The sequence below is a fragment of the Anabrus simplex genome, chromosome 1, assembly GCF_040414725.1.
Source record: "Anabrus simplex isolate iqAnaSimp1 chromosome 1, ASM4041472v1, whole genome shotgun sequence".
NCBI lineage: Eukaryota > Metazoa > Arthropoda > Insecta > Orthoptera > Tettigoniidae > Anabrus > Anabrus simplex.
In genome coordinates this window covers 87,280,644-87,301,025 of record NC_090265.1, presented here as the reverse complement: position 1 = coordinate 87,301,025, position 20,382 = coordinate 87,280,644, and the positions used below count along the sequence as shown (strand labels likewise).

Genomic DNA, 20,382 nt, shown 5'->3' with positions numbered 1-20,382 from the left:
CCGAACAAATGGTTTCGTACCTGGGCTCAAATGTTGTAATCTCCCTAGCGTGAACAAAATCATTCCTTTCAACCTCTAATCAGATCTCTTAAAACGCATTTAAATATACGAAATGAACTCATGTTTCCACAACATTTGCACGACAGAAATTAACACCAAACGAATACAATATGCTAGAAGGTTTGAGTAAGTAGGTCTCATAAATATTTGTCTTCCCAAATTTCATTCAATGGGATCGATAGTCTATACCAAACCACGGCTTTCAGAAAACTTTCCCGTGTAATACAATATACTCAAATAATCCTCGGACATCTCTAACACAGAATGCCGGCATGAAACAATCTGAAAATACCTCAGGACAATCTCCCGGCAATCTACTTCTCAAAAACTACAAAACTTCAACCGCCTGAGCCAAAACCAACCTTCCTTCTACAACACTGATACGGGATATCTGATCTACAACTACATATACTTCTGAGGGCGTAAACCTATTTCCCGCATACTTCTTAGCATTAACAACATTTCTTCAATAAACCGACACTCGGCGCTTAGACTCCCTGACAAAATTTCCGAGTAATAATTCACAATGCATCTCACAACAATTTTTACCATGCAAAAGACATTTCCCTTCTCAAAATCGCACACTATAAGACAATTCTAATTTTCATCGAAGATATGCGCTTCGCTACTTCCCTTACAGATTCCACGCGCTATATGACAGGTGATCGCGACCCGGATGTACAACTCACGGAATACGTTACAAATACCAGAATATTTTCATAAAAGTTTTACATTTTATTTCCAGTGGACAATAGAGTTATCAAAACACGTCAAATATTCTACTGAACATAACTTTTTTTGCTAGGGGCTTTACGTCGCACCGACACAGATAGGTCTTATGGCGACGATGGGATAGGAAAGGGCTAGGAGTTGGCAGGAAGCGGCCGTGGCCTTAATTAAGGTACAGCCCCAGCATTTGCCTGGTATGAAAATGGGAAACCACGGAAAACCATCTTCAGGGCTGCCGATAGTGGAATTCGAACCTACTATCTCCCGGATGCAAGCTCACAGCCGCGCGCCTCTACGCGCACGGCCAACTCGCCCGGTCAGAACATAACTAGATGGCTCCCAACTCAAACAACTGACATCAAACTTTCGTGTAACGATACTTCGACTGTTTTACCTTCGAAATTTATATAAAAAGTAAGAAGATTTTACTTTACGGAAATAAACCAGCCCTCGACACAAATATCATATACCTCTCATTAAATACACAAATTTAAACACTCACAAGAAAATATTTCCCTATATTGATTTCCCAAGATGTGAAACTTACGTCGTACATTACAGACTTTGAAACACAAACAAATGGTTGACCACAAAATTTCGTCACAAAATTTACAGGACACTAGGCATAATTAAATAAACACTCTATGAAGGGGGTAAGTCACATTACCTTATGTACCACATCAGGATCCATCGCGAAGGTTGTCACCAGCTTTCTATATTCCTTAGCCGGCCATCATAAATACATTCCTGGACTTGTTATACATTTTATTCCCTTATTTGGGATTTTCCTTTTGATGCGGTGGCTTTTATATTTTTCTGAACCTGTAAATAATTACACAAAACATATATCTTCACGCGCAAATTGGCTTTTACAATTCCGCACTCGTTGCACAAACATTTCCCGCACACGCTTTAATTTTACGTACATGAACTGTTATAACCAGCGTTAGGATTTTTAGGTGCAAATTTCAGTTGAAAAGAGGAAGGCAAAAAGTTCTCAAAGGTAAAAAGGAATAAAATGTTGCTGGTTTATTCAACTAATTTAACGATTTCTCTTCCCTCTATTCTAGTTTATTGAACTACAAACAAGTACATCAAATTGCCACTCATCAAAAGAAGGAAAAAACATGAAGATGTTGTACTTCAAGGTATTAAGCATCTCTACATTTCTAAAAGTAAATCTGTTTCTACTAGGAGATAGAATGTCTTTGTAGATGCTAAAGCTTCTTTCGACATCAACAGAAACCAGTGAAGCAAAACTTGTATTCACTCGGAATGGCAACTCTACAGATATGACGAATTCCTCAATGTCTGGATTCTTCTGAAGACTAGACTCAAGTTTGTCTTTGGGAAAGTCATCTACCTGCTCCCTCACGGAAGTAAAAATATCCCACTGTTTTTCCTTTTCCAGGCCTTGTTCTTCTAATCGTTTAATAACCGCAGTCAAGCACTTAACTATGGACACAATATAGTTCTGTCTGCAAATTATGTATTTTCTCCGGTAACAGAAGTTGCTGTGCCTTGAAAATTGCACCTGCGTCGGCTGGATCCAAAGAAAGCACAAACTCTCTAATTTTGTCAAAATTCCTACACAACATAGCAGCACACTCAGTCCAGAATCCCCGGCGAATAATGACCGGGAAATTTGGAAGGGGCAGGCCAGTGGTTTCCCCGCAGGCAACAACACGTCTCGGAGCTTTCAATACAATCTTATTCAGGGCAGAGATGAATTGATTTGCGATGTCGTATTCGTTCCTTATGGATTCAGAAACCCTGTGAAAGGCATGAACCAAGCATGCCACATGCTTTAAATTAGTAAATAAAGGTTTCAATTGGTTAAAAGCTGAAACCATTTATGGAGCTTGGTCCGTAACCACAAGAAGAAGTTTTTCAAACTCGATACCAGTAGGCCAAAGTTTTGGGCAGAAGCTCATAATTGATTGCATTGCTGTACTGGCGTTGGCTTTCTGAAGCTCATACATTTTTAACAACATGGGCGTAACGTTCTCCCCTGCTAAGGGAGAAACTAAAATGTTCAAAACATATCGTTCCATTGAGTCTATGGTTTCCTCCACCATCAGACACTTTCTCCTTGATTCTTTGTATGGTTTCTTGGCAAACAGGCTCCATGTAGTTTTTTCTTAAAGTACTCTCATCGGGCATCGACATTTTTGAGTATTTTTCAAGAAATCCCTTGAAGGCTGGATTGTTCACCTTATTGAGTGGAATTCCTGCGTGTGTAAGAGCTGCACACAAATCAATGTTTAATTCATTCAAATTTTGGCTTTTTGGAGAATTCTGTTGAAACGCATTTCATAACAGAGATTGCCGCGATTTGTTTGCTTGAAGAGTTTTATTCATTTGATGCTTAGTGCTGGAAATGTGTTGTTTGATGACATCTCGCTGGTGTTTTTCACCTAACAAGATTCTTGAATCACAAATAGTACATCGCACAACAGTTCCATCAGTGTCTATGAAATCTTGTTTGAATTCCTGAGCCAAAGCAATAAATGGGCACTGGACACCTTTGGCATGGTAAAATTTAGTAGTACACTCGTCTAGTAATGTAACAAAGTGCTATCACCAGTTCACTTGCTAACTCAATGAGACTATCACACAACTCACTCTTGCGCTCACTCGCTCAATTGCTATCCACACTTTCTTTAACACCGCGACAGTTACCAGAACGTTCTCATTCATGCTGGAACTGAAGTCTCAGCGAATTCTAGTAGCTCCGAACAGAACCAATTCTCAATTCTGGGAACTACGCGGGTGCGGTTGCTGACATCTCTGCGTCACCAGTCTCCGCCTCCATGCGAACAGATGGCATCTTTCACAGTAACAAACTCACATTCACGAACAGCAGGCTACTGGTTCTGGTGGGATAGAATCACTCATTGTCAATTGCATAATTGCGGGCTACATTATAGCGGTAAAGCGAGAGAAAGAGGTTTTGTCGAACACACAATTATTTTCCGTTGTTGCAAGTGTGCTTTCAACTCCCGCGGTGTTTAGGGAAAGAGGTAGGCTTACTATTCGCACGTACACAGCAAGCTGAGGAGACATTAATTCAAAGTTAAATATTTTATATTGATTATAAATCTTATAGAATAAATTGGAATTCAAAGAAAAAGGGGGAAAAGGAGATTATGGATATGGTTAGGGGAAAAAGGGATAAATGTCCCAAAAAAGAGAAAAGGTTGCGTGATAAATGCCTCTTTTCGCAGCTAGAAATAAAATTTCACACTGTGATATCTTTCCGAACAGCTTTAATATACCCTAAAAAGTGCGCACCTAAAAATCCTAACCCTGTTTATAACTGACAGTTTCATTCGCTATTCGAAGTGTTTTACTAATTCCTTGGCTACTGTCAAATTCAATCTGACTGACTAGGAATTATCGAAGACAAAATTCACTAGTGTTACAGAAATACTTTCACCTCTACTGATGGAGGCTATGTTCCAGACTAGCCTACACGGCTAAAACCTAAGCCTGTTTTCGAACTTAATCTGTAAACGTTGATTTGGAGCGGATACAAAGTGATGTGGATTCACTCCGAGTTATCAAGCGAAAATTACCATTTTATTGCATCGTAATGATGTCATAGACCAGACACTGACAAAATTGCATGTCCAAATAATTTTAACCGGCACTCGTCATACGGTATTGGAAAAAGAAACCGTTGTTTTTTCTATTCGTCCAAGGATTAAGAGATTTTTAAATAAGTTTTTACCTTCCAAATTGAAAGTTCACTCAGGCACTATGCTTCTGACGATGTCACAGAGTTTTAACAAACATGTGCGTCTTTCAGGATGTCCCTTATGTGAGCAACTAGAGACTTCAAACCTTAGTCATTAACAATGAGTTACACTTGTAGTTTTCTTCCGTCAATTTCATCCCGATTCCTCTCTAGATCAAATACGACTGGCATAAATTCCCGCCAAGCATCCTATATTCTTACACCCATACGTGACCTGACTTCATTTCTTCATTCGTGGGAAACAAAATACTCCCTTGCCTTTCCATGTGTCTAGGCTGACCAAGAGAAAAATACGAGTCGAGCTCCTCACGCTGCTTGCCCGCCTGATTCAAACTTTTCGAACTTCTCCTTTACGAGCTCTGGATCACCCCTCGGGTTCAAGACTCCGGTTGTTCCTAGCTCAAAGACCTTGGGTTCAGTACCTAATATGATAACCTACTGCACTCGTCCATACAATAAAATTCCATAGGTTCCCATACGACATACACAAGGAAGTTCAAATTATTATTATTATTATTATTATTATTATTATTATTATTATTATTATTATTATTATTACATAAATGAAGAATTTGAAGTACTGTAACTGTCTTATTTCATTTCAGAACGCTATGACATTGGTGACGCTGCTATTACCAGGAAGAATCTGGGCTGCCAACCAGTGTGAAGACACTCGAGCGAACGATTTCAACCTGTCAGTTACCAGTCGAAGGAACTTCACTGGACATAGAATTGTACAAGTGCGGATACAATGAATATGTGGTATGTTTATCTTAGATTCCTTTGGAATGAGTACGGATAAAGAACAATTTCCCTTTGCTTACAGGTGGTTACAGCAATGGGAGGTTCTTCCTTGAGTTACACCCCGCCAGTAATTCTAGACGTCGATCATCGCCAATTAAATGATCATGGCTCTTGTTCCACAATGATGACTGTCACAACAACAAGTGAGTTTCAGATCACTGATATAGCTTAAGTTGTTCATTGTAACCGAAAGTTAAAAATATATGATTTTAGTTATTTAACACATACAGTGGCTCAAAAAAGTATTGGTCTGTCGAGATATGCTACATGTGAGGACGAGGAATCGAATGGAATTATGATGAAAATTGACATATACTAGAATCCTTGATTATTTATCATCTTGTGTAACATGTGCATTGTAAAAAACATAATTTTTCCATGTCCACATAACTAAAAAACCATAACTTAGAACAATCATTTTCACTTGCCACCAAAAAAGTATTGGTCTGAATTAACATAACGCAGTTTCCTGATCCTTCGTGAACGTTCCAGTACTTCGTAGGTTCTCCTTTCCTCTTTATAATCTCATCTAACCTATTTGGCATCGATCGTACCAAGGTTTCCGCAGTTTCCTTTGATATGTTATTCCATTGGGCGAGTAAGACTTCTTCCAGGTCAGCTTTTTTCGATATTGTACGCTTTTTCATGTTTTGCTCCAAATAGTGCCACAAATTCTCGATAGGGTTGATGTCGGGAGATTGCGGTGGAGTTTCCATCCAACGAGGTGTATTATATAACAGCCACAGCTTCGTATTCAGGGCTGTGTGTTTGGGGTCGTTATCTTGCGTAAACGTATACTTTGCTGAGTGTCCCATTTTTTGTACCCTTGATGGAAGATGTGTCTTGAGGATGTTCATGTATGCTTTGTGATCCATAGTCCCTTCAATAAAGGCTAATTCACCTTCACCATTCGTACTCATGCAACCCCACACCCTCTGGGAACCACCTTCATGTTTCACCGTAACTGTCAGATTCGTTTCTTCAAGTTCAGAATTCGTTTTCCTCCACACAGTCACTCGTCTGTCTGACCGGAAGAGGGTAAATTTACTCTCATTGGTAAAAACGACTGTCTTCCAATCTTCATAGCTGTAATTTATGTGCTCTTTAGCGTACGCAAATCTCTTCTTCCTGTTAGCCTTACTGCTGTACGGCTTTCTACGGGCTGTTCTGCCCGCATATCCTCTCTCGCATAGCACATTTCGGATGGTTTCAGGCGACGCTTGCACTTCTACATCTTCTTGTAACGCACTTGCTATCTTCAGCGCACTTAGTTGAGGATTTTGGGACACTTCACGCACAATTTGCCATTTGTCTTGTACTGATAACTTCGAGGGGTGGCCACTTCTTGGTCTATTTTCTATTGTCTTTGTTCTTTTGTACCTGTACACAATATTTGTAACAGTTGTAACAGCTCATCCAATAATTTCACTTATGTCCTTGAAAGATTTACCATTTTGAAATAGTCGCACTGCAATCCTCCTTTCTTCCACAATTGTTTCTTTCATTTTCCTTTCCATTGCTAGCTGAACGCTAAAACAATGCTGAATATTACTTTCCAACGTCTCAGCACAGACATCATGAGCCTGAGTTGCCGCAGAGAGCACGATATCACGTTGATATTGTTTACTAGACCAATATTTTTTTGGCGTGTAATGACGCACGTCATTCTATTACTGGTCCGTTTGCAAAGGGCGTGAATCTCCTTGGCTCAATATTCAACCTACTTATGGTACTTGACTGTCCTACATATTATCCGCACACTTTATGTTGGTGCATTTACACCCTAGTGCTGAATCGGTCGACCTCGGCGATCTTCGAGATTCGTACTGGCAACCTTTGAAACACAAACTATGAATCGCTTAAGCATCGTTGTGCGACATCTGGCGTACACTTTACGTACTAGTACTGTTGTTGTTTACACAACAAAGCCAAAGTATAGAATTCATGCTAGGAACAAGATTCGCATCGAGAAATGTTTTATAATGTTATATAATGTGTATGTGACATAGTTGTTGGCTTAAGATGATAACGGTTTAGAAACTTCGTATCGATCGATCATATTCTCGATTCAATTCAGATTTCATTTTCCTTCGGTTGGTAGCACTATCGATACCGGGACACCTCCCTCCTTACTCCTCACCCCCGTACACAAATGCACCAACATAAAGTGTGCGGACTATATCTACATACGTGTGATTCCATTATATGTTTCGTTATTTGTACTATACTGTTCCGTTCATACCACGGCTATGGACAGACCAATACTTTTCTGAGCCACTGTAAGTCAAGCTCAGTAATATTTCAAGGTGAGCTTTCTACCATTTGAATCGGGCACTTAATTCTAGCATGCAACTTGCATTTTTGAGATCACACATTTCTCCCCAGTTATAAGTACCCCTCCCCTACCTCATTTAACCCTTAATTGCTCAGAATTAGTTATTTATCATTTCAAACACTTTTATCATATAACTAAATCACTCATGAGCAGGATAAAATAGCAAACGAATTTACTGCTACAGTGAACCGTTCCCATCCATCTAATTTGAGCATGCCAGGATAGGTTCGGCGAGCTCGCGGAACGTTCGAAAGGGGCGGCAAAACTAAAGACTAACTTCCGAAGAAGTAAATACCAGAGGTATATGAGAATGGCGAACAGTTGCATTTTATGTGAATAAGAGACCAAGTAAAGGGGTAAAATCGATTTATTTATCCAAAACGCATGATATTAATTCAAACTAAAATGAAAATTAAACTGAAAATGAGATAATTGGACTCCAATGTCCATAAATTTACAGAACATGTGCCGCGCACATATAAATACAATGAAAAGAAAAACACTGCTCGGATCAAATACCGATCAAAACTTAATGAATAATCAAATTACAAAAGAAATTTACATGAAATCTTGGAGTGAAATCTACATCTTGCATTGTATTGACGCCGATAAGATACTATGCCGGTTATCCCAATGGGATTGCGTTAGCGAAAACGTCCATAACATGTTCCTCGATAAAAGAAAATCACGCTAGTTTCAATCCCCAACTTACACAAATAATTCATAAAAATATAGACACATTACAATAAAACCAGGTTCCCTAATCTTAAAGCTATCGACAGACCGTTCTGTCGTCAATGATTCAGCACTGAGACTGGCTTCCCTTAAAATTAGTATCGGGCTAAGTAGAATGCAAATGCTTTACCAACGTTGACACAAAAGATATGAACAACGACAAAATATAACAAATCACACACATTACACAAATATATACAAATCACACAACAGAAAAATCAGGGCGTTTGAAAAATAAACACATACAAATATGCACTTCCTCCTACTAGTGCCTCTCAGTTGTATGGCCCAGTTAACGGAATGGGCGTTTAGGTAACGCCCCTCTGGGATCAGCTGTTAAGGCGCTCTTCTTAGTCAGCTGGCTGTAAACGTCAGAATCTTTACCTGCGGGAAAGAGTACACAGCGACCGGTGGGGAGCCATTCCTTCAGAGCTTATTTTCAAGGGCAAACTCCTCGCTACACAGCAGAAACCTGCTTCCTGTTCTGTCTTTCACGTTTCAAGAGAAACATCATTTTAACAATTCAGCTGCTACTTTATTCAAAATATTATGTCCTTTTTTCATACACAATGTGTTCGATCGCAGCTGGAAGCTAGGCCTCTATGTCTCTTGCAAAGGTGGGGCGCAATCCCCTATTAAACAAGACGTCGCTTGGGCCATGACGAACTCGCAGCATAAGAGATCGACTCTCAACTTCCACTCCGCATATCCAGACGTATTCTAGCCCGTTTCCCTAAATGCAGCTATAACTTATTTATTCCCCTTGGACTTACACAGGCCTCAACTTCTGTTCCTCGCTCTCGTTAAAGGCGGTATCTGGCTCTCTTTATAATTCCCCACTCTCCTACCGGGTCGCTGGCTCCTTCCGCATAAGTAACAGACACTTGCAACGCTGGCTTCCAAGCCGTCGGTGGTCAAGAACTCCTGAAAACGCGCTACATCTGTTGATAAAGCAGCCTACTCTGACTTGGATACCTTCTCCCTCACGAAATTTACGGTGCATAGCCTCATCCATAATGAGGCTAACGCCACCATTACCTACTAAGCACACAGTACGGAATACTCTGTAAATAAAGCAAAGAAACACACTCCTGACTAAACCTATCCATATCCCCCTTCCCAAATTATCTCAAACACAACAAACAAAGGGCTCAACATGCATCCCTGGATTTACCTTTAACTGAAATTGAAAAAAACCCATCAAACTCAACTTCACAGAGCTGAAATTTAGCGTTGCAATTATATTTACAATGGGTGAAACTAAGCTGATTCCTTCTACCTAAGAACATGCAGTCAAATTCAAGGCATAGTACTTATCTTGTCGATACTGCTTCCAAAACCAGTCACATAACTGCTCCGCCTGTAAATTTTACTCCTCCATATCAGAACATAGGAGGTTGACACAATACTCTGGGTTATGTCTCGATGTTGCCATCTTGATAAATGCAAATAGCAATCCTATAGTGAAGATACCGTTGGTATCTCTTTACTACTATGTACACACGTTCCCTAAACACAAACACTATTAAAATAAAACTTTATATAAATCACACAGATATAGGACTTCGTTCACTGTTACTATTGGGCGGGAAAAATACCACCACTGTCTGTTTGCAAAGTACACGACCGCGGTTCACGACCCGATAACAGTTTAGGCATACATAAATACACGTTCGGTCTGCAAAGATAATTGTATGCCTACAACGACGCGTACCGTTTTACTGGTGCGAACGAAACCGTGCCTACAGCACTTGGCAATCCCGTCTTCCAAATACGGGCAGAAGTAACTGAACTGCCACAGATCATGAACTTTTCACTCCGGTGAATTAGAGAATTAAACTGCACCAGGTTAGAGCGTTATTAACATAGTTCTCTGTGGATCAGCGGTAGAGTGTCGGCCTCCGGATCCCAAGATAGCGGGTTCAAACCCGGCAGAGGTAGTCGGATTTTTGAAGGGCGGAAAAAAGTCCATTCGACACTCCATGTCGTACGATGTCGGCATGTAAAAGATCTCTGGTGACACATTTGGTGTTTACCCGACAAAATTAATTAAATCTCAGCCATAGACGCCCAAGAGAGTTTCGGTTTACTCGGTCTGCCATCTAGTGGGGGCCTAGAGTAAAACGGAACGTCTAAATTGACGAGCAGACAGCCAGATGGCGTCAAATTGAAATGTCTGCACACGGTAGCTGAGGCCATACGATTATTATTATTATCAAGATTAAGTCACTGTTCATTTCACACTGTCTCAGCTAAACGGTAAACTACTCACTGACGATTTTCGAGACAAAGACTTTCGCCGTTACAACTGGCGTGAACACGGCCTCACGACTGAGAAACGAATGATAAAGCTTCACACGCTCTAGGGTGTTTTATAGTTGCGGTTGTCTCATTCAAACCACGGGGTTGCCTAGGAGACTTCGGCTCGGCGTCTCAACTGCCATTTGAAAACAAAGAGGGCAGCCGTTTGAAAATGTCAGTTCAAAATTGTTATGATAAGTAGCAAAACTTTTACACAGAGGCGTCTCTAAATTCACCCACGACTCAGTGGAAATATTAAAACCGTGAAGCAACGGCTTAATGACAGATTTGACTCGTCGGTTGATGGTAAGGTCAGCTCTGCGATGTATGAAGTTGGTATCGCTGGCTCTCTTGTCTTGGGGATAGCTGCCGCGGTCGACCACGCCTACACACTCGTGATAGGTCTATTTCAAACGCTTAGCAACAGGCGATGCACCTTGCAGCCTCGTTCAAATTTTTAAAATACCCGCAGTTTGAAAGCTTGCCACTGTCTCCCCTCTATCGGCGCGCGGTCCAGAAAGAAGTCCGTTGGCAAACCGCCCCTCCTACAAAACTTTCCAATCTGGTGAATGCATAGTGTTGCGCAATATTAAATAAATTAATTATGTGGCATATATGGTATGTCACAACAGAAAGGAGCTGAAAAGTTTCGGCAAATTCAATGGCGAAAACATTGTAGGAGATGCAATGACAGTACAATGACTTTTAAAAAAGTGAACTTCCTAAAATAAACTTTGGTGATATTAAAACAATTGACAGCAACACTTACGTTTTATACCAGAATTAAATGTAGACATTCGCAAAATCATGCTATAGAATAGCACATCCCTATCACACAATTGACTTTATAGTGAAAGATTGTGACTTACAACAGACCAAATACAAACAGGACTTCATATTTACCATATTATTACATTTCTTTAAACGCGTTACAGTTACAATTGCAACTGCGCCCAAACGGGTTAATGAGGGTTGATTATCCCTCTGTAATCAATGGTAGAGTACCGGCTTCAAATCCGACAGAGGTAATTGAATGTTTTAAGAGGGGAATAAAGTCCGTCTGGAGCTCCTAATTGTACAATGGTGGCATGTAGAAGGTCTCTGATGACAAGTTAGGTGTTGCACTTCCGTCTAGCGACTGACACTCAGGAGCCAGTGCCGAAAGCATCATGTCGTCTCAAGTCCCGCTTATCTTTGAATCTTTGAGAATCTTGGAGCGAAATGATTAAATAAGATAGTGTATTATTTAATTCTAAAATGGCCACAAATAATTTGGTGTGCCCAGTATGTTCTACCGCTGCATCCTCTAATTATTGACATGACTTACTTTCCTTCCTTTGTAGTATATGCATTCCCGAAGGTCTCATTCTCTCAATCTGTAATCTGTAGCTTGCGGTAGTCAGATAAAGTTTGTTAAAACGTGGACTTGAGTTTTTTCATTCAGAATTTTGGAGTAAAATTATTAATTAAGCTGGTATACTATTTAATTCTAAAGTAGTCACGAATAACTTGGTGTGCTCAATGCGCAACATCGTTTAATTATAGAAAAAACTTGAATCGTTATTATAAGACGAAAAATTCAGGTAAATCAGTGATATTTACATGTGACTAATGCATCTACAATATTATATGGGCCTCCACCATAACGATTTGATAATATGAATATGTGTAAGTAGGTGTAGTGTATGTCTTTCATAATACACTAGTGTCCAAAGGTTAAGCATAATCACTACACGAGGCCATACCGCCTGATAGGAATGTCGGACGGATTGCTGAATAAACGGAACCTGACGCACACACCATATGTCACACAACTTGTCCAATCAAACAGTGTCAGAAAAGTTCTGATAGCTAAGGTTCACCTTTGACAACAACTAACAAAACTTGGCATTGTCTTCCACAACAAAATATGCTGTTAATAGGGTGTATGGTTACCCACCCCTAACGGCCACACATGCTTCGCAGCGTGGTGGCATGCTCTCTATCAGATGGTCCAAGAGCGCCTGTGGCAGTCGATCCCATTCCTCCGAAAGGGCAATGCGAATGGCTTGGAGGGTCCTTGGTGGAGGCTGACGGGATGCAATTCACTTCCCCAATGCATCTCAGACATGTTCTATAGGATTCAGATCCGCAGACCTCGCTGGCCAGTCCATGCGATGAATGTTTTCCAAAGCCAGAAATTCATCCACCAAAGCAGTGCGGTGCGGTCGGGCATTATTGTCCATTAAGAGGAAGTGTGGACCAACCGCACCTCTGAAGAGTCGAACATGTGGTCTCAGTACCTCATTCCTGTATCTGCGAACGTTAACAGTGTTCCTCGGACCACCCATGAAGATGCGTAGGTCCGTACAGCCATTCAACATGATGCTGCCCCACACCATGACGCCACCACCATACTGTTCCCGTTCCACGATGTTCCTGTGGTTGTGTCGCTACCCGGGTCTCTCCAGATTAATCGTTCTGCAAACTGAAGCGGGATTCATCTGTGAAGAGCACATGCCTCATTCATTCATGGCCCAGTTTCGATGTTGACGGCTCCACAGTAAACGGGCCCTTCTCTGTTCTGGAGTGAGCGGAACGCACACCGCTGGACGTCGGGCAAACAGCCCAGTTGTTCTGAGCCTCCGGTACACAGTTTGCCGGGAAACGGCAACCCCTGAGACGGCTGCAAGCGCCGCCGACAATTGTCTTGCAGGTGCACTCCGATTTCGTCGGGCGGTTAAGGCCAGAGATCGGTCCTGCTGTGGGGTGGTTACCCTTGGTCGACCTGGTACTGGCCTACAACTAACATCTCCTTTGTCAAAAAATCGTCTCCAAAACCTGGAAATGACACTTTGTGGCACACTCAAGGATATGGTGACTTCGGTCTGTGTCTGGCCTGCTTCCAGGCGGCCGAGTATTCTACCGTGCCAAACGGGGTCCAAATGGTGTCGTTGTGCCATTATGTTGTCACGTTCCCTACGAGACTACACTCCGCACACTATAACAGGACAAACACGACTGAGGGAATATGGGGCCCAGGCACTGGCTACGTTTACCTTGCGGTTACGCCGCTAGTCAAAGCAGGGAACACCCGTTTATATACAGAGCGAACACGTACAGTAAGGTTGGTGGGTGCATATGTCGTGTGATTTGCGGTCTATTTCCTGTTTCCCTGCTTACTCGTATGCTTAACGTTTGGACGCTAGTGTAATATTAGCCACGTATTTCCTGTTTAAGATATTTGAAATAATGAATGCACACCAAGTAGCATTAGAACCGATTATTAACTGGGCACGTAATAGCATTGTGAGCGTTCAGCTATATCAGCGAGCCTGCAATTCTGTTCACAATACACTGAGCTCGAGGAAAGTGACAATTCTTAGTGTAAAAAGCTCAAGCAGAGGGAGGGTTTGGCGAAGTATCCGACCGCGGTGATGGTGCACGAACTTAGCCATTGACGGTTCCTGAGTGTCAGGCGCTAGAACAATGTGGTGTTTACCCGACAAGATAAATTAAAACTCAGTCGTGCAATGCTGCATTCTGTTCTCATTATTAGTCTGTCCTTCCACCGCGGTGTCTAGTTTTGGAGCGAAAGTCGGAATTTCTGCGTAAAGACCACGTCATCGTATACTGAAGCGTGCATTGTTGTGGTGACTGTATAGGAACCGTCGCCACATTGGTACAGTGGATGACTGGTGAAGGTAATAGGGCTGGATTCCAGTGGGTGTTGGTAATGGTGTTAAGAGCCTCATAAAAATAATTCAACTAATTGCTCAATTTCCCTCCTCCCTCTAGGTGGATTTCCGAAAACAAAAACTACGTATTCCTTCATTTTTAAATGAAATTCCAAATACGAAATTTCACGTCTGTAACATCTTCAGCTTTTGAGATATCAGTATCTTAATTAACAGAATTCAACCCCATTTTCGGTCACTTTTACCTCTCCACCCAAGTGGTTTTATTTTAAAAAATACATGTTTCTTTATTTTCAACAGAGATAAAAAATACTATTTTTCACTTCGCTAACATGTTAAGTTTTTGAGATATACTGTAGAAATGCTCATTTTAAAATTTCACCTCCTTTTTAGTTCCATTTAAGTGGAGTTTCCAAAAACAAATCACCCATGTTTCTTTACTTTTACAGGAGATTCCAAATACCAATTTTTACGTCTGTAAAATTTTACGTTTCTGAGATATACTGTTGATATAGTCTTTCTAAAAATTCACCCCAATTTGTCACCCCTGTTTAACCCCCATTAATTAGATTTTCCAAAAACCACAAATAAGTATTTCCTTATTTTCAAAGGAGATCCCAAATACCAATTTTCAGGTCTGTGATATCTTGTTTCTGAGATATAAGTATCCTCATTTAAGACATTCAACTCCTTTTTCACACTTTTTCACCCTTTTTCACTCCTATTCGGATTTTCCGAAAACAAAAAGTATGTGTTTCTTTATTTTTAAAGGGGATTCTAAATACCAATTTTTACATCTGTACACTTTAAAAGTTTTGAGATATATATATATATACATATTTTAAAAATTCGCCCCCCTTTTCAACCCGCCATTAATTGGATTTTCCAAAAACAAAAAATATGTGTTTCTTTATTTTTAAAGGAGATCCCAAATACCAATTATCAGGTCCGTAATGTCTTCATTTTCTGAGATATAAGTATCCTCATTAAAGGCATTCAAACCTTTTTCACCCTTTTCCACCCTTCCTATTGGGATTTTCCGAAAACAAAAATTACGTGTTTATTTTTAAAAGAGATTCGAAATACCAGTTTTAACATCTATAATCTTTAAAAGTTTTGAAATATAGATACACTCACGTTAAAAATTCACCCCCTTTTCACCCCTATTAATTAGATTTTCAAAAAATATACATGTTTCTTTATTTTTAAAAGTGATCAAAAGTACCAATTTTCAGGTCTGTAATGTCTTCAGTTTCTGAGCAGTTTCTGAGATATAAATACCGGTATCCTGATTACAGACGTTCAACTCCTTTTTCACTCTTTTCACCCTTCCTATTGGTATTTTCCAAAAACAAAAAAAACGTGTTTCCTTATTTTTAGAGGTATCTACGTGCCAATTTTTACATCTGTCAACTATTAAAGTTTTGAGATACGGATACACTCATTTTAAAATTTCATTCCCTTTTCACCCCCTTAGCGGCGGAATATCCAAAAATCCTCTCTCAGTGAGCACCTACATCTTAATATGAATGTATCCCCAAAGTTTCATTTCTTTATGTCTAGTATTTTTGGCTCGGCGATGATGAATCAGTCAGTCAGGACAAGTTATTTTATATATATAGACTAGCAGTTACCCACGGTTTCGCTCGAGTGGAGTTTGTAAAATAATAAAAGTAATCGTTCCTCGGTACTGTACTAAACATTATTTGAAAATCCCTAAAGTATAAAAGTTCACCGACAAATGAGTTTCATTTACCCCGGAAACTCTTTGTAAACCACGTTTGTGTTATTGCCTTTTGGGGCTAAGATGGCCATGCAACATAGAACTGTACATATGAGAAACAGTCTTCTCTCAAATCGAAGAAAATATTTTTAAAGGAGATTCCAAATATCTATCTCCACGTCGTAACATTTTCAGTTTTTGATATAGGCTATAAGAATCCCCATAAAAAAATTGAACCCCTTTACCAGTCCTTCCCATTTTCCGAAACAAAAAGAAACACATGTTCCTTTCCATTTAAAGGAAATTCCAAATACTAATTTTCCCGTCTGTAACATCATCAGTTTGTGAGATATAAGCATCCTCATTATTTACTTCTTTCCTCACTTCTTTTCACCCCCCGTTAAGTGCCTTTTCCGAAAACAAAAAGTACGTGTTCCTGTATTCTTAAAGGACTTTCCAAATACCAAGTTTCATGTCTGTAACATTTCAGTTCTTTTCAACCCCTTAAGTGTGGATTTTCCGAAAACAAAAAAGTACGTGTTTCTTTATTTTTAAAGGAGATTCAAAATACAGTACCAACTTTCACGTCTGTAACATCCTCAGTTTTTAGATATAAGTATCCTCATAAAATGAATTCAACTTCCTTTTTCCTTTTTCCCACCCTCTCTCCCATTAATTGGACTTTCCGAAGACAAAAAATATGCGTTTCTTTATTTTTAAAGGAGATTCAAAATACCAACTTTCACGTCTGTAATATCTTCAGTTTCTGAGAAGTATCCTCTTAAACAGAATTCAACTCCTTCTTTACTTATTTTCACCCCTCCAACCCTCAAGTCGATTTTTTGATAAAAGTGTTTATTTTTGAAGGAGATTCCAAGTACCAAGAGATATAAGTATCCTCATACAAATAATTCAAGGAATATTTCAATTCTTTCCCCCCGCAAGTGGATTTCTGAAAACAAAAGAAGACGTGTTTCTTTATTTTTACAGGAGATTCCAAATACCAATTTTCACGTCTGTAAAATATTTTTTTGAGATATCAGTATTCTCACAAAATTAATTCAACTCCTTTCTACCCCACCCCTGTTAAGTTGATCCCCCCCCCAAAAAAATGCGTGTCTCTTTATTTCTAAAGGAGATTCCAAACACCAATTTTCACGACTGTACCCATCAGTTTTTGAGATATAAGTATCCACTTAAAAAGAATTCAATTTTTTCACTTCCTTTCACCCTCCCTCCTTAAGTGAATTTTCCGGAAACAAAAAATACGTGTTTATTTATAAAGAAACTTCAAAATACCAACTATCACGACTGTAACATCTTCATTTTTCGAGATATGTGTCCTCATAAAAGGAATTCAATTTCTTTTCACCTGCACACACCCCCCCCCCCACTTAAGTTTATTGTTCCCCTGAAATTCGTGTTTCTTTATTTTAAACTAGCTGATGTACCCGTGCTTCGCTACGGAATTCTACATTGTATACAGAATTCTATGTTAAATAGTGTACACCTTGTGAGCAAGATTGTGTTACATTGCATAGCAACGTTACCCTAGAAACGCGACGGGGAAGTCACCAAACGTCTTTTCTTATATGAAAACTGGGTTAGGGAATTTTCATTATGATGGTAGGTCTGCTTGCCTACTTTTTTGCTATTTGTTTTACGTCGCACCGACACAGATAGGTCTCATGGCGACGATGGGATAGGAAAGGCCCAGGAAGGGGAAGTAAGCGGCCGTGGCCTTAATTAAGGTACATCCCCGGCATTTGCCTGGTGTGAAAATGGGAAACCACGGAAACCATTTTCAGGGCTGTCGACAGTGGGGCCCGAACCCACTATCTCCCGATTACTGGATACTGGCCGCACTTAAGCGACTGCAGCTCTCGAGCTCGGTTGCTTGCCTACTATCAGTCACAATCAAGATGGAGAGTTTTCATTATAATGGCAGACACTCTCCACCTGCTTTTTCACATTCTCAGAAAGACTGCCTTGGTGGTTTTCCCAAGTGAAATGAACATAGGTTATTACATTGACATTCAGTAGGAATGGCGCGATTAAAAGCAGTATGAAATACTCGATCAAATGAAAAACCACACGTTTTCTCACTTTTAATGAACAGTACTACGCTGCCAATCTAACAGTCCAAAGTTCTAGAGCTGGAATGGCCAAGCCGCACAGCCTTGATCCGTGAACACTCTTCGCCTTTTTTTTTGTCGGGGAAGGGGGGTCGAATAGCAAGAAGTCCCAGGAGGACAAATCTATGCCCTTTCACTAATCTCTTTCCTAGGAGTACCCGATGAGTCGGGAAATCTCATTTCACTACACTGGTGGCGGAAAACTCTAACTGACTTGGAGGCAAATTTTTCCTCCAAACCAGAGGAGAAAACCCCTCTTCACTGCTAATTTGGAATAAAATTAATGTAGAATTTAATAAAAGTGAAGAGGAAGACGCTTTTCTTAAGTAACGTCTCTTTTCAGTGTTGAATTTTGAATTATTTAGTGATTTGTAGTGCTATAATTTGGAATAGGCCTAAATTGTAATTCTAGACCAGGTCATACTACTATTACTAAGTGAGCCTCTGCCAAATCTGCACACTGCTCATTCAAAACAGCGAGTCAGAGTAGGGAGCGAATAGCTGGAATACTGATGAACCGGTGTGTTACGTACCAGCAGTATCAGACAATGTATGAACCAGAGGAATGGCATGCTAAAGAAAAAAGTTTTCCAACTCCCCTGCTCTTTCCCGCCAATATTGAGTCAGGCTGTTATACTCGGTAAGCAACAGTAATCCCATCTATCGGAGTTGAGGGCACCATAAGAGCCAAAGAACATCACAACAAACAATGGTCAATGTAATGTTATTGTTGATCAATGTTATGCGCTTTCGATATTGTAGGCCTTCGCATTTAGTTTTCTTCCGACTCTGAAATACTACTCTTATCACAGTCGGTACGGTAAAACTGAATAAAACATAAATGATCGGAAATTGTATTCTCTATAACTTTTGTTATGTAGTACTTTTCTATTGGAGCAATAACGAAGGTATTTAAAAATTGAATTTTAGGCACCTACCCCTAAACTACCATTTCACCCAGGTTCAGTAAAATTGTTTATAGCTTAGACTACAGTTTTTCCTTCCTCGACTCTATATACCGATCTTCATTAAATACTGTTAACCCATTTTCTCGTGGCTCGGCGTTGATGTGGACTTAGCAACAAAAATCGAAATTCAGGAATATCAGTGTTATCATAGCCGGTACGCTAAAATTGTATAAGACATAAATGATCGGAAATTTAATTCTATGTAACTTTAGTTATGTAGTATTTATCGATAGGACCACTTAAAATATAAATATTTGAGAATTGAATTTTAGGCCTTCCCTTAAACTACCATTTCACTCAGCGTGAATAAAATGATTTATAGCCTAGATTGTAGTGGCTCGTTCCCCGACTTTACATACCGATTTTCATTAAATTCTCTTCAGCCGTTTTCAAGTGATGCGTGTACAGGCAGACAGACAGACAGACAGACAGACAGACAGACAGACAGACAGACAGACAGACAGACAGACAGACAGACAGACATTACGGAAAAGAAAAAAGTGCATTTCCTTGTTACTGTGGACATGAACGATACAGAAATACCATTCTTTTCAAATTGTGAGCAATGTACAGACAAAACTCTTATTTTATATATATAGATGAGATTCCAAATACCAATTTTCACGTCCGTATCAACTTTAGTTTTCATAAGGTATAAGTATCCTCATGCAAATAATTCAATACATTTTTCAATTCTTTCACCCCCCCCCCTTAATTGGATTTTCCGAAATCAAAGGAACATGTGTTACTTTACCTTTAAAGGGGATTCCAAACACCAATTTTCATGTCTGCAACATCTATAGTTTTTGAGATATAAGTAGACTCATACAAATAATTTAACTAATTTTTCAACTTTTCACCCCCGCCTAAGTGGATTTTCCGTAAACCAAAACATATGCATATCTTCATGAGATTCCAATCACCAATTTTTACGTCTGTAAGGTCTTCAGTTTTTGAGATATCAGTATCCTAATACAAAGAATTCGACCCACTTTTCAGTCCTTTCTACCCGCCCCACCCCCACTCTCCCAAGTGGTTTATCCGAAAACAAAAAATACGTGTTTCTTATTTTTGAAATGGATTAAAAATACCAATTTTCACTTCTGTAACATGTTAAGTTCTTGAGATATACTGTAGGTAGGCTCATTCTAAAAA

The 20,382-nt window shown here is 39.8% G+C and overlaps 1 protein-coding gene across 1 annotated transcript in view; it reads left to right on the top strand.

The window, feature by feature from the left end:
• LOC136861690 (hemolymph lipopolysaccharide-binding protein) overlaps positions 1 to 20,382 on the top strand; it is a 113,144-nt gene that overhangs the window by 69,340 nt on the left and 23,422 nt on the right. The window contains exons 2-3 of the mRNA XM_067138838.2: positions 5,155 to 5,289; positions 5,376 to 5,496. Of these exons, the coding sequence (XP_066994939.2) occupies positions 5,155 to 5,289; positions 5,376 to 5,496 (256 nt within the window). The remainder of the gene's footprint in view (positions 1 to 5,154; positions 5,290 to 5,375; positions 5,497 to 20,382) is intronic.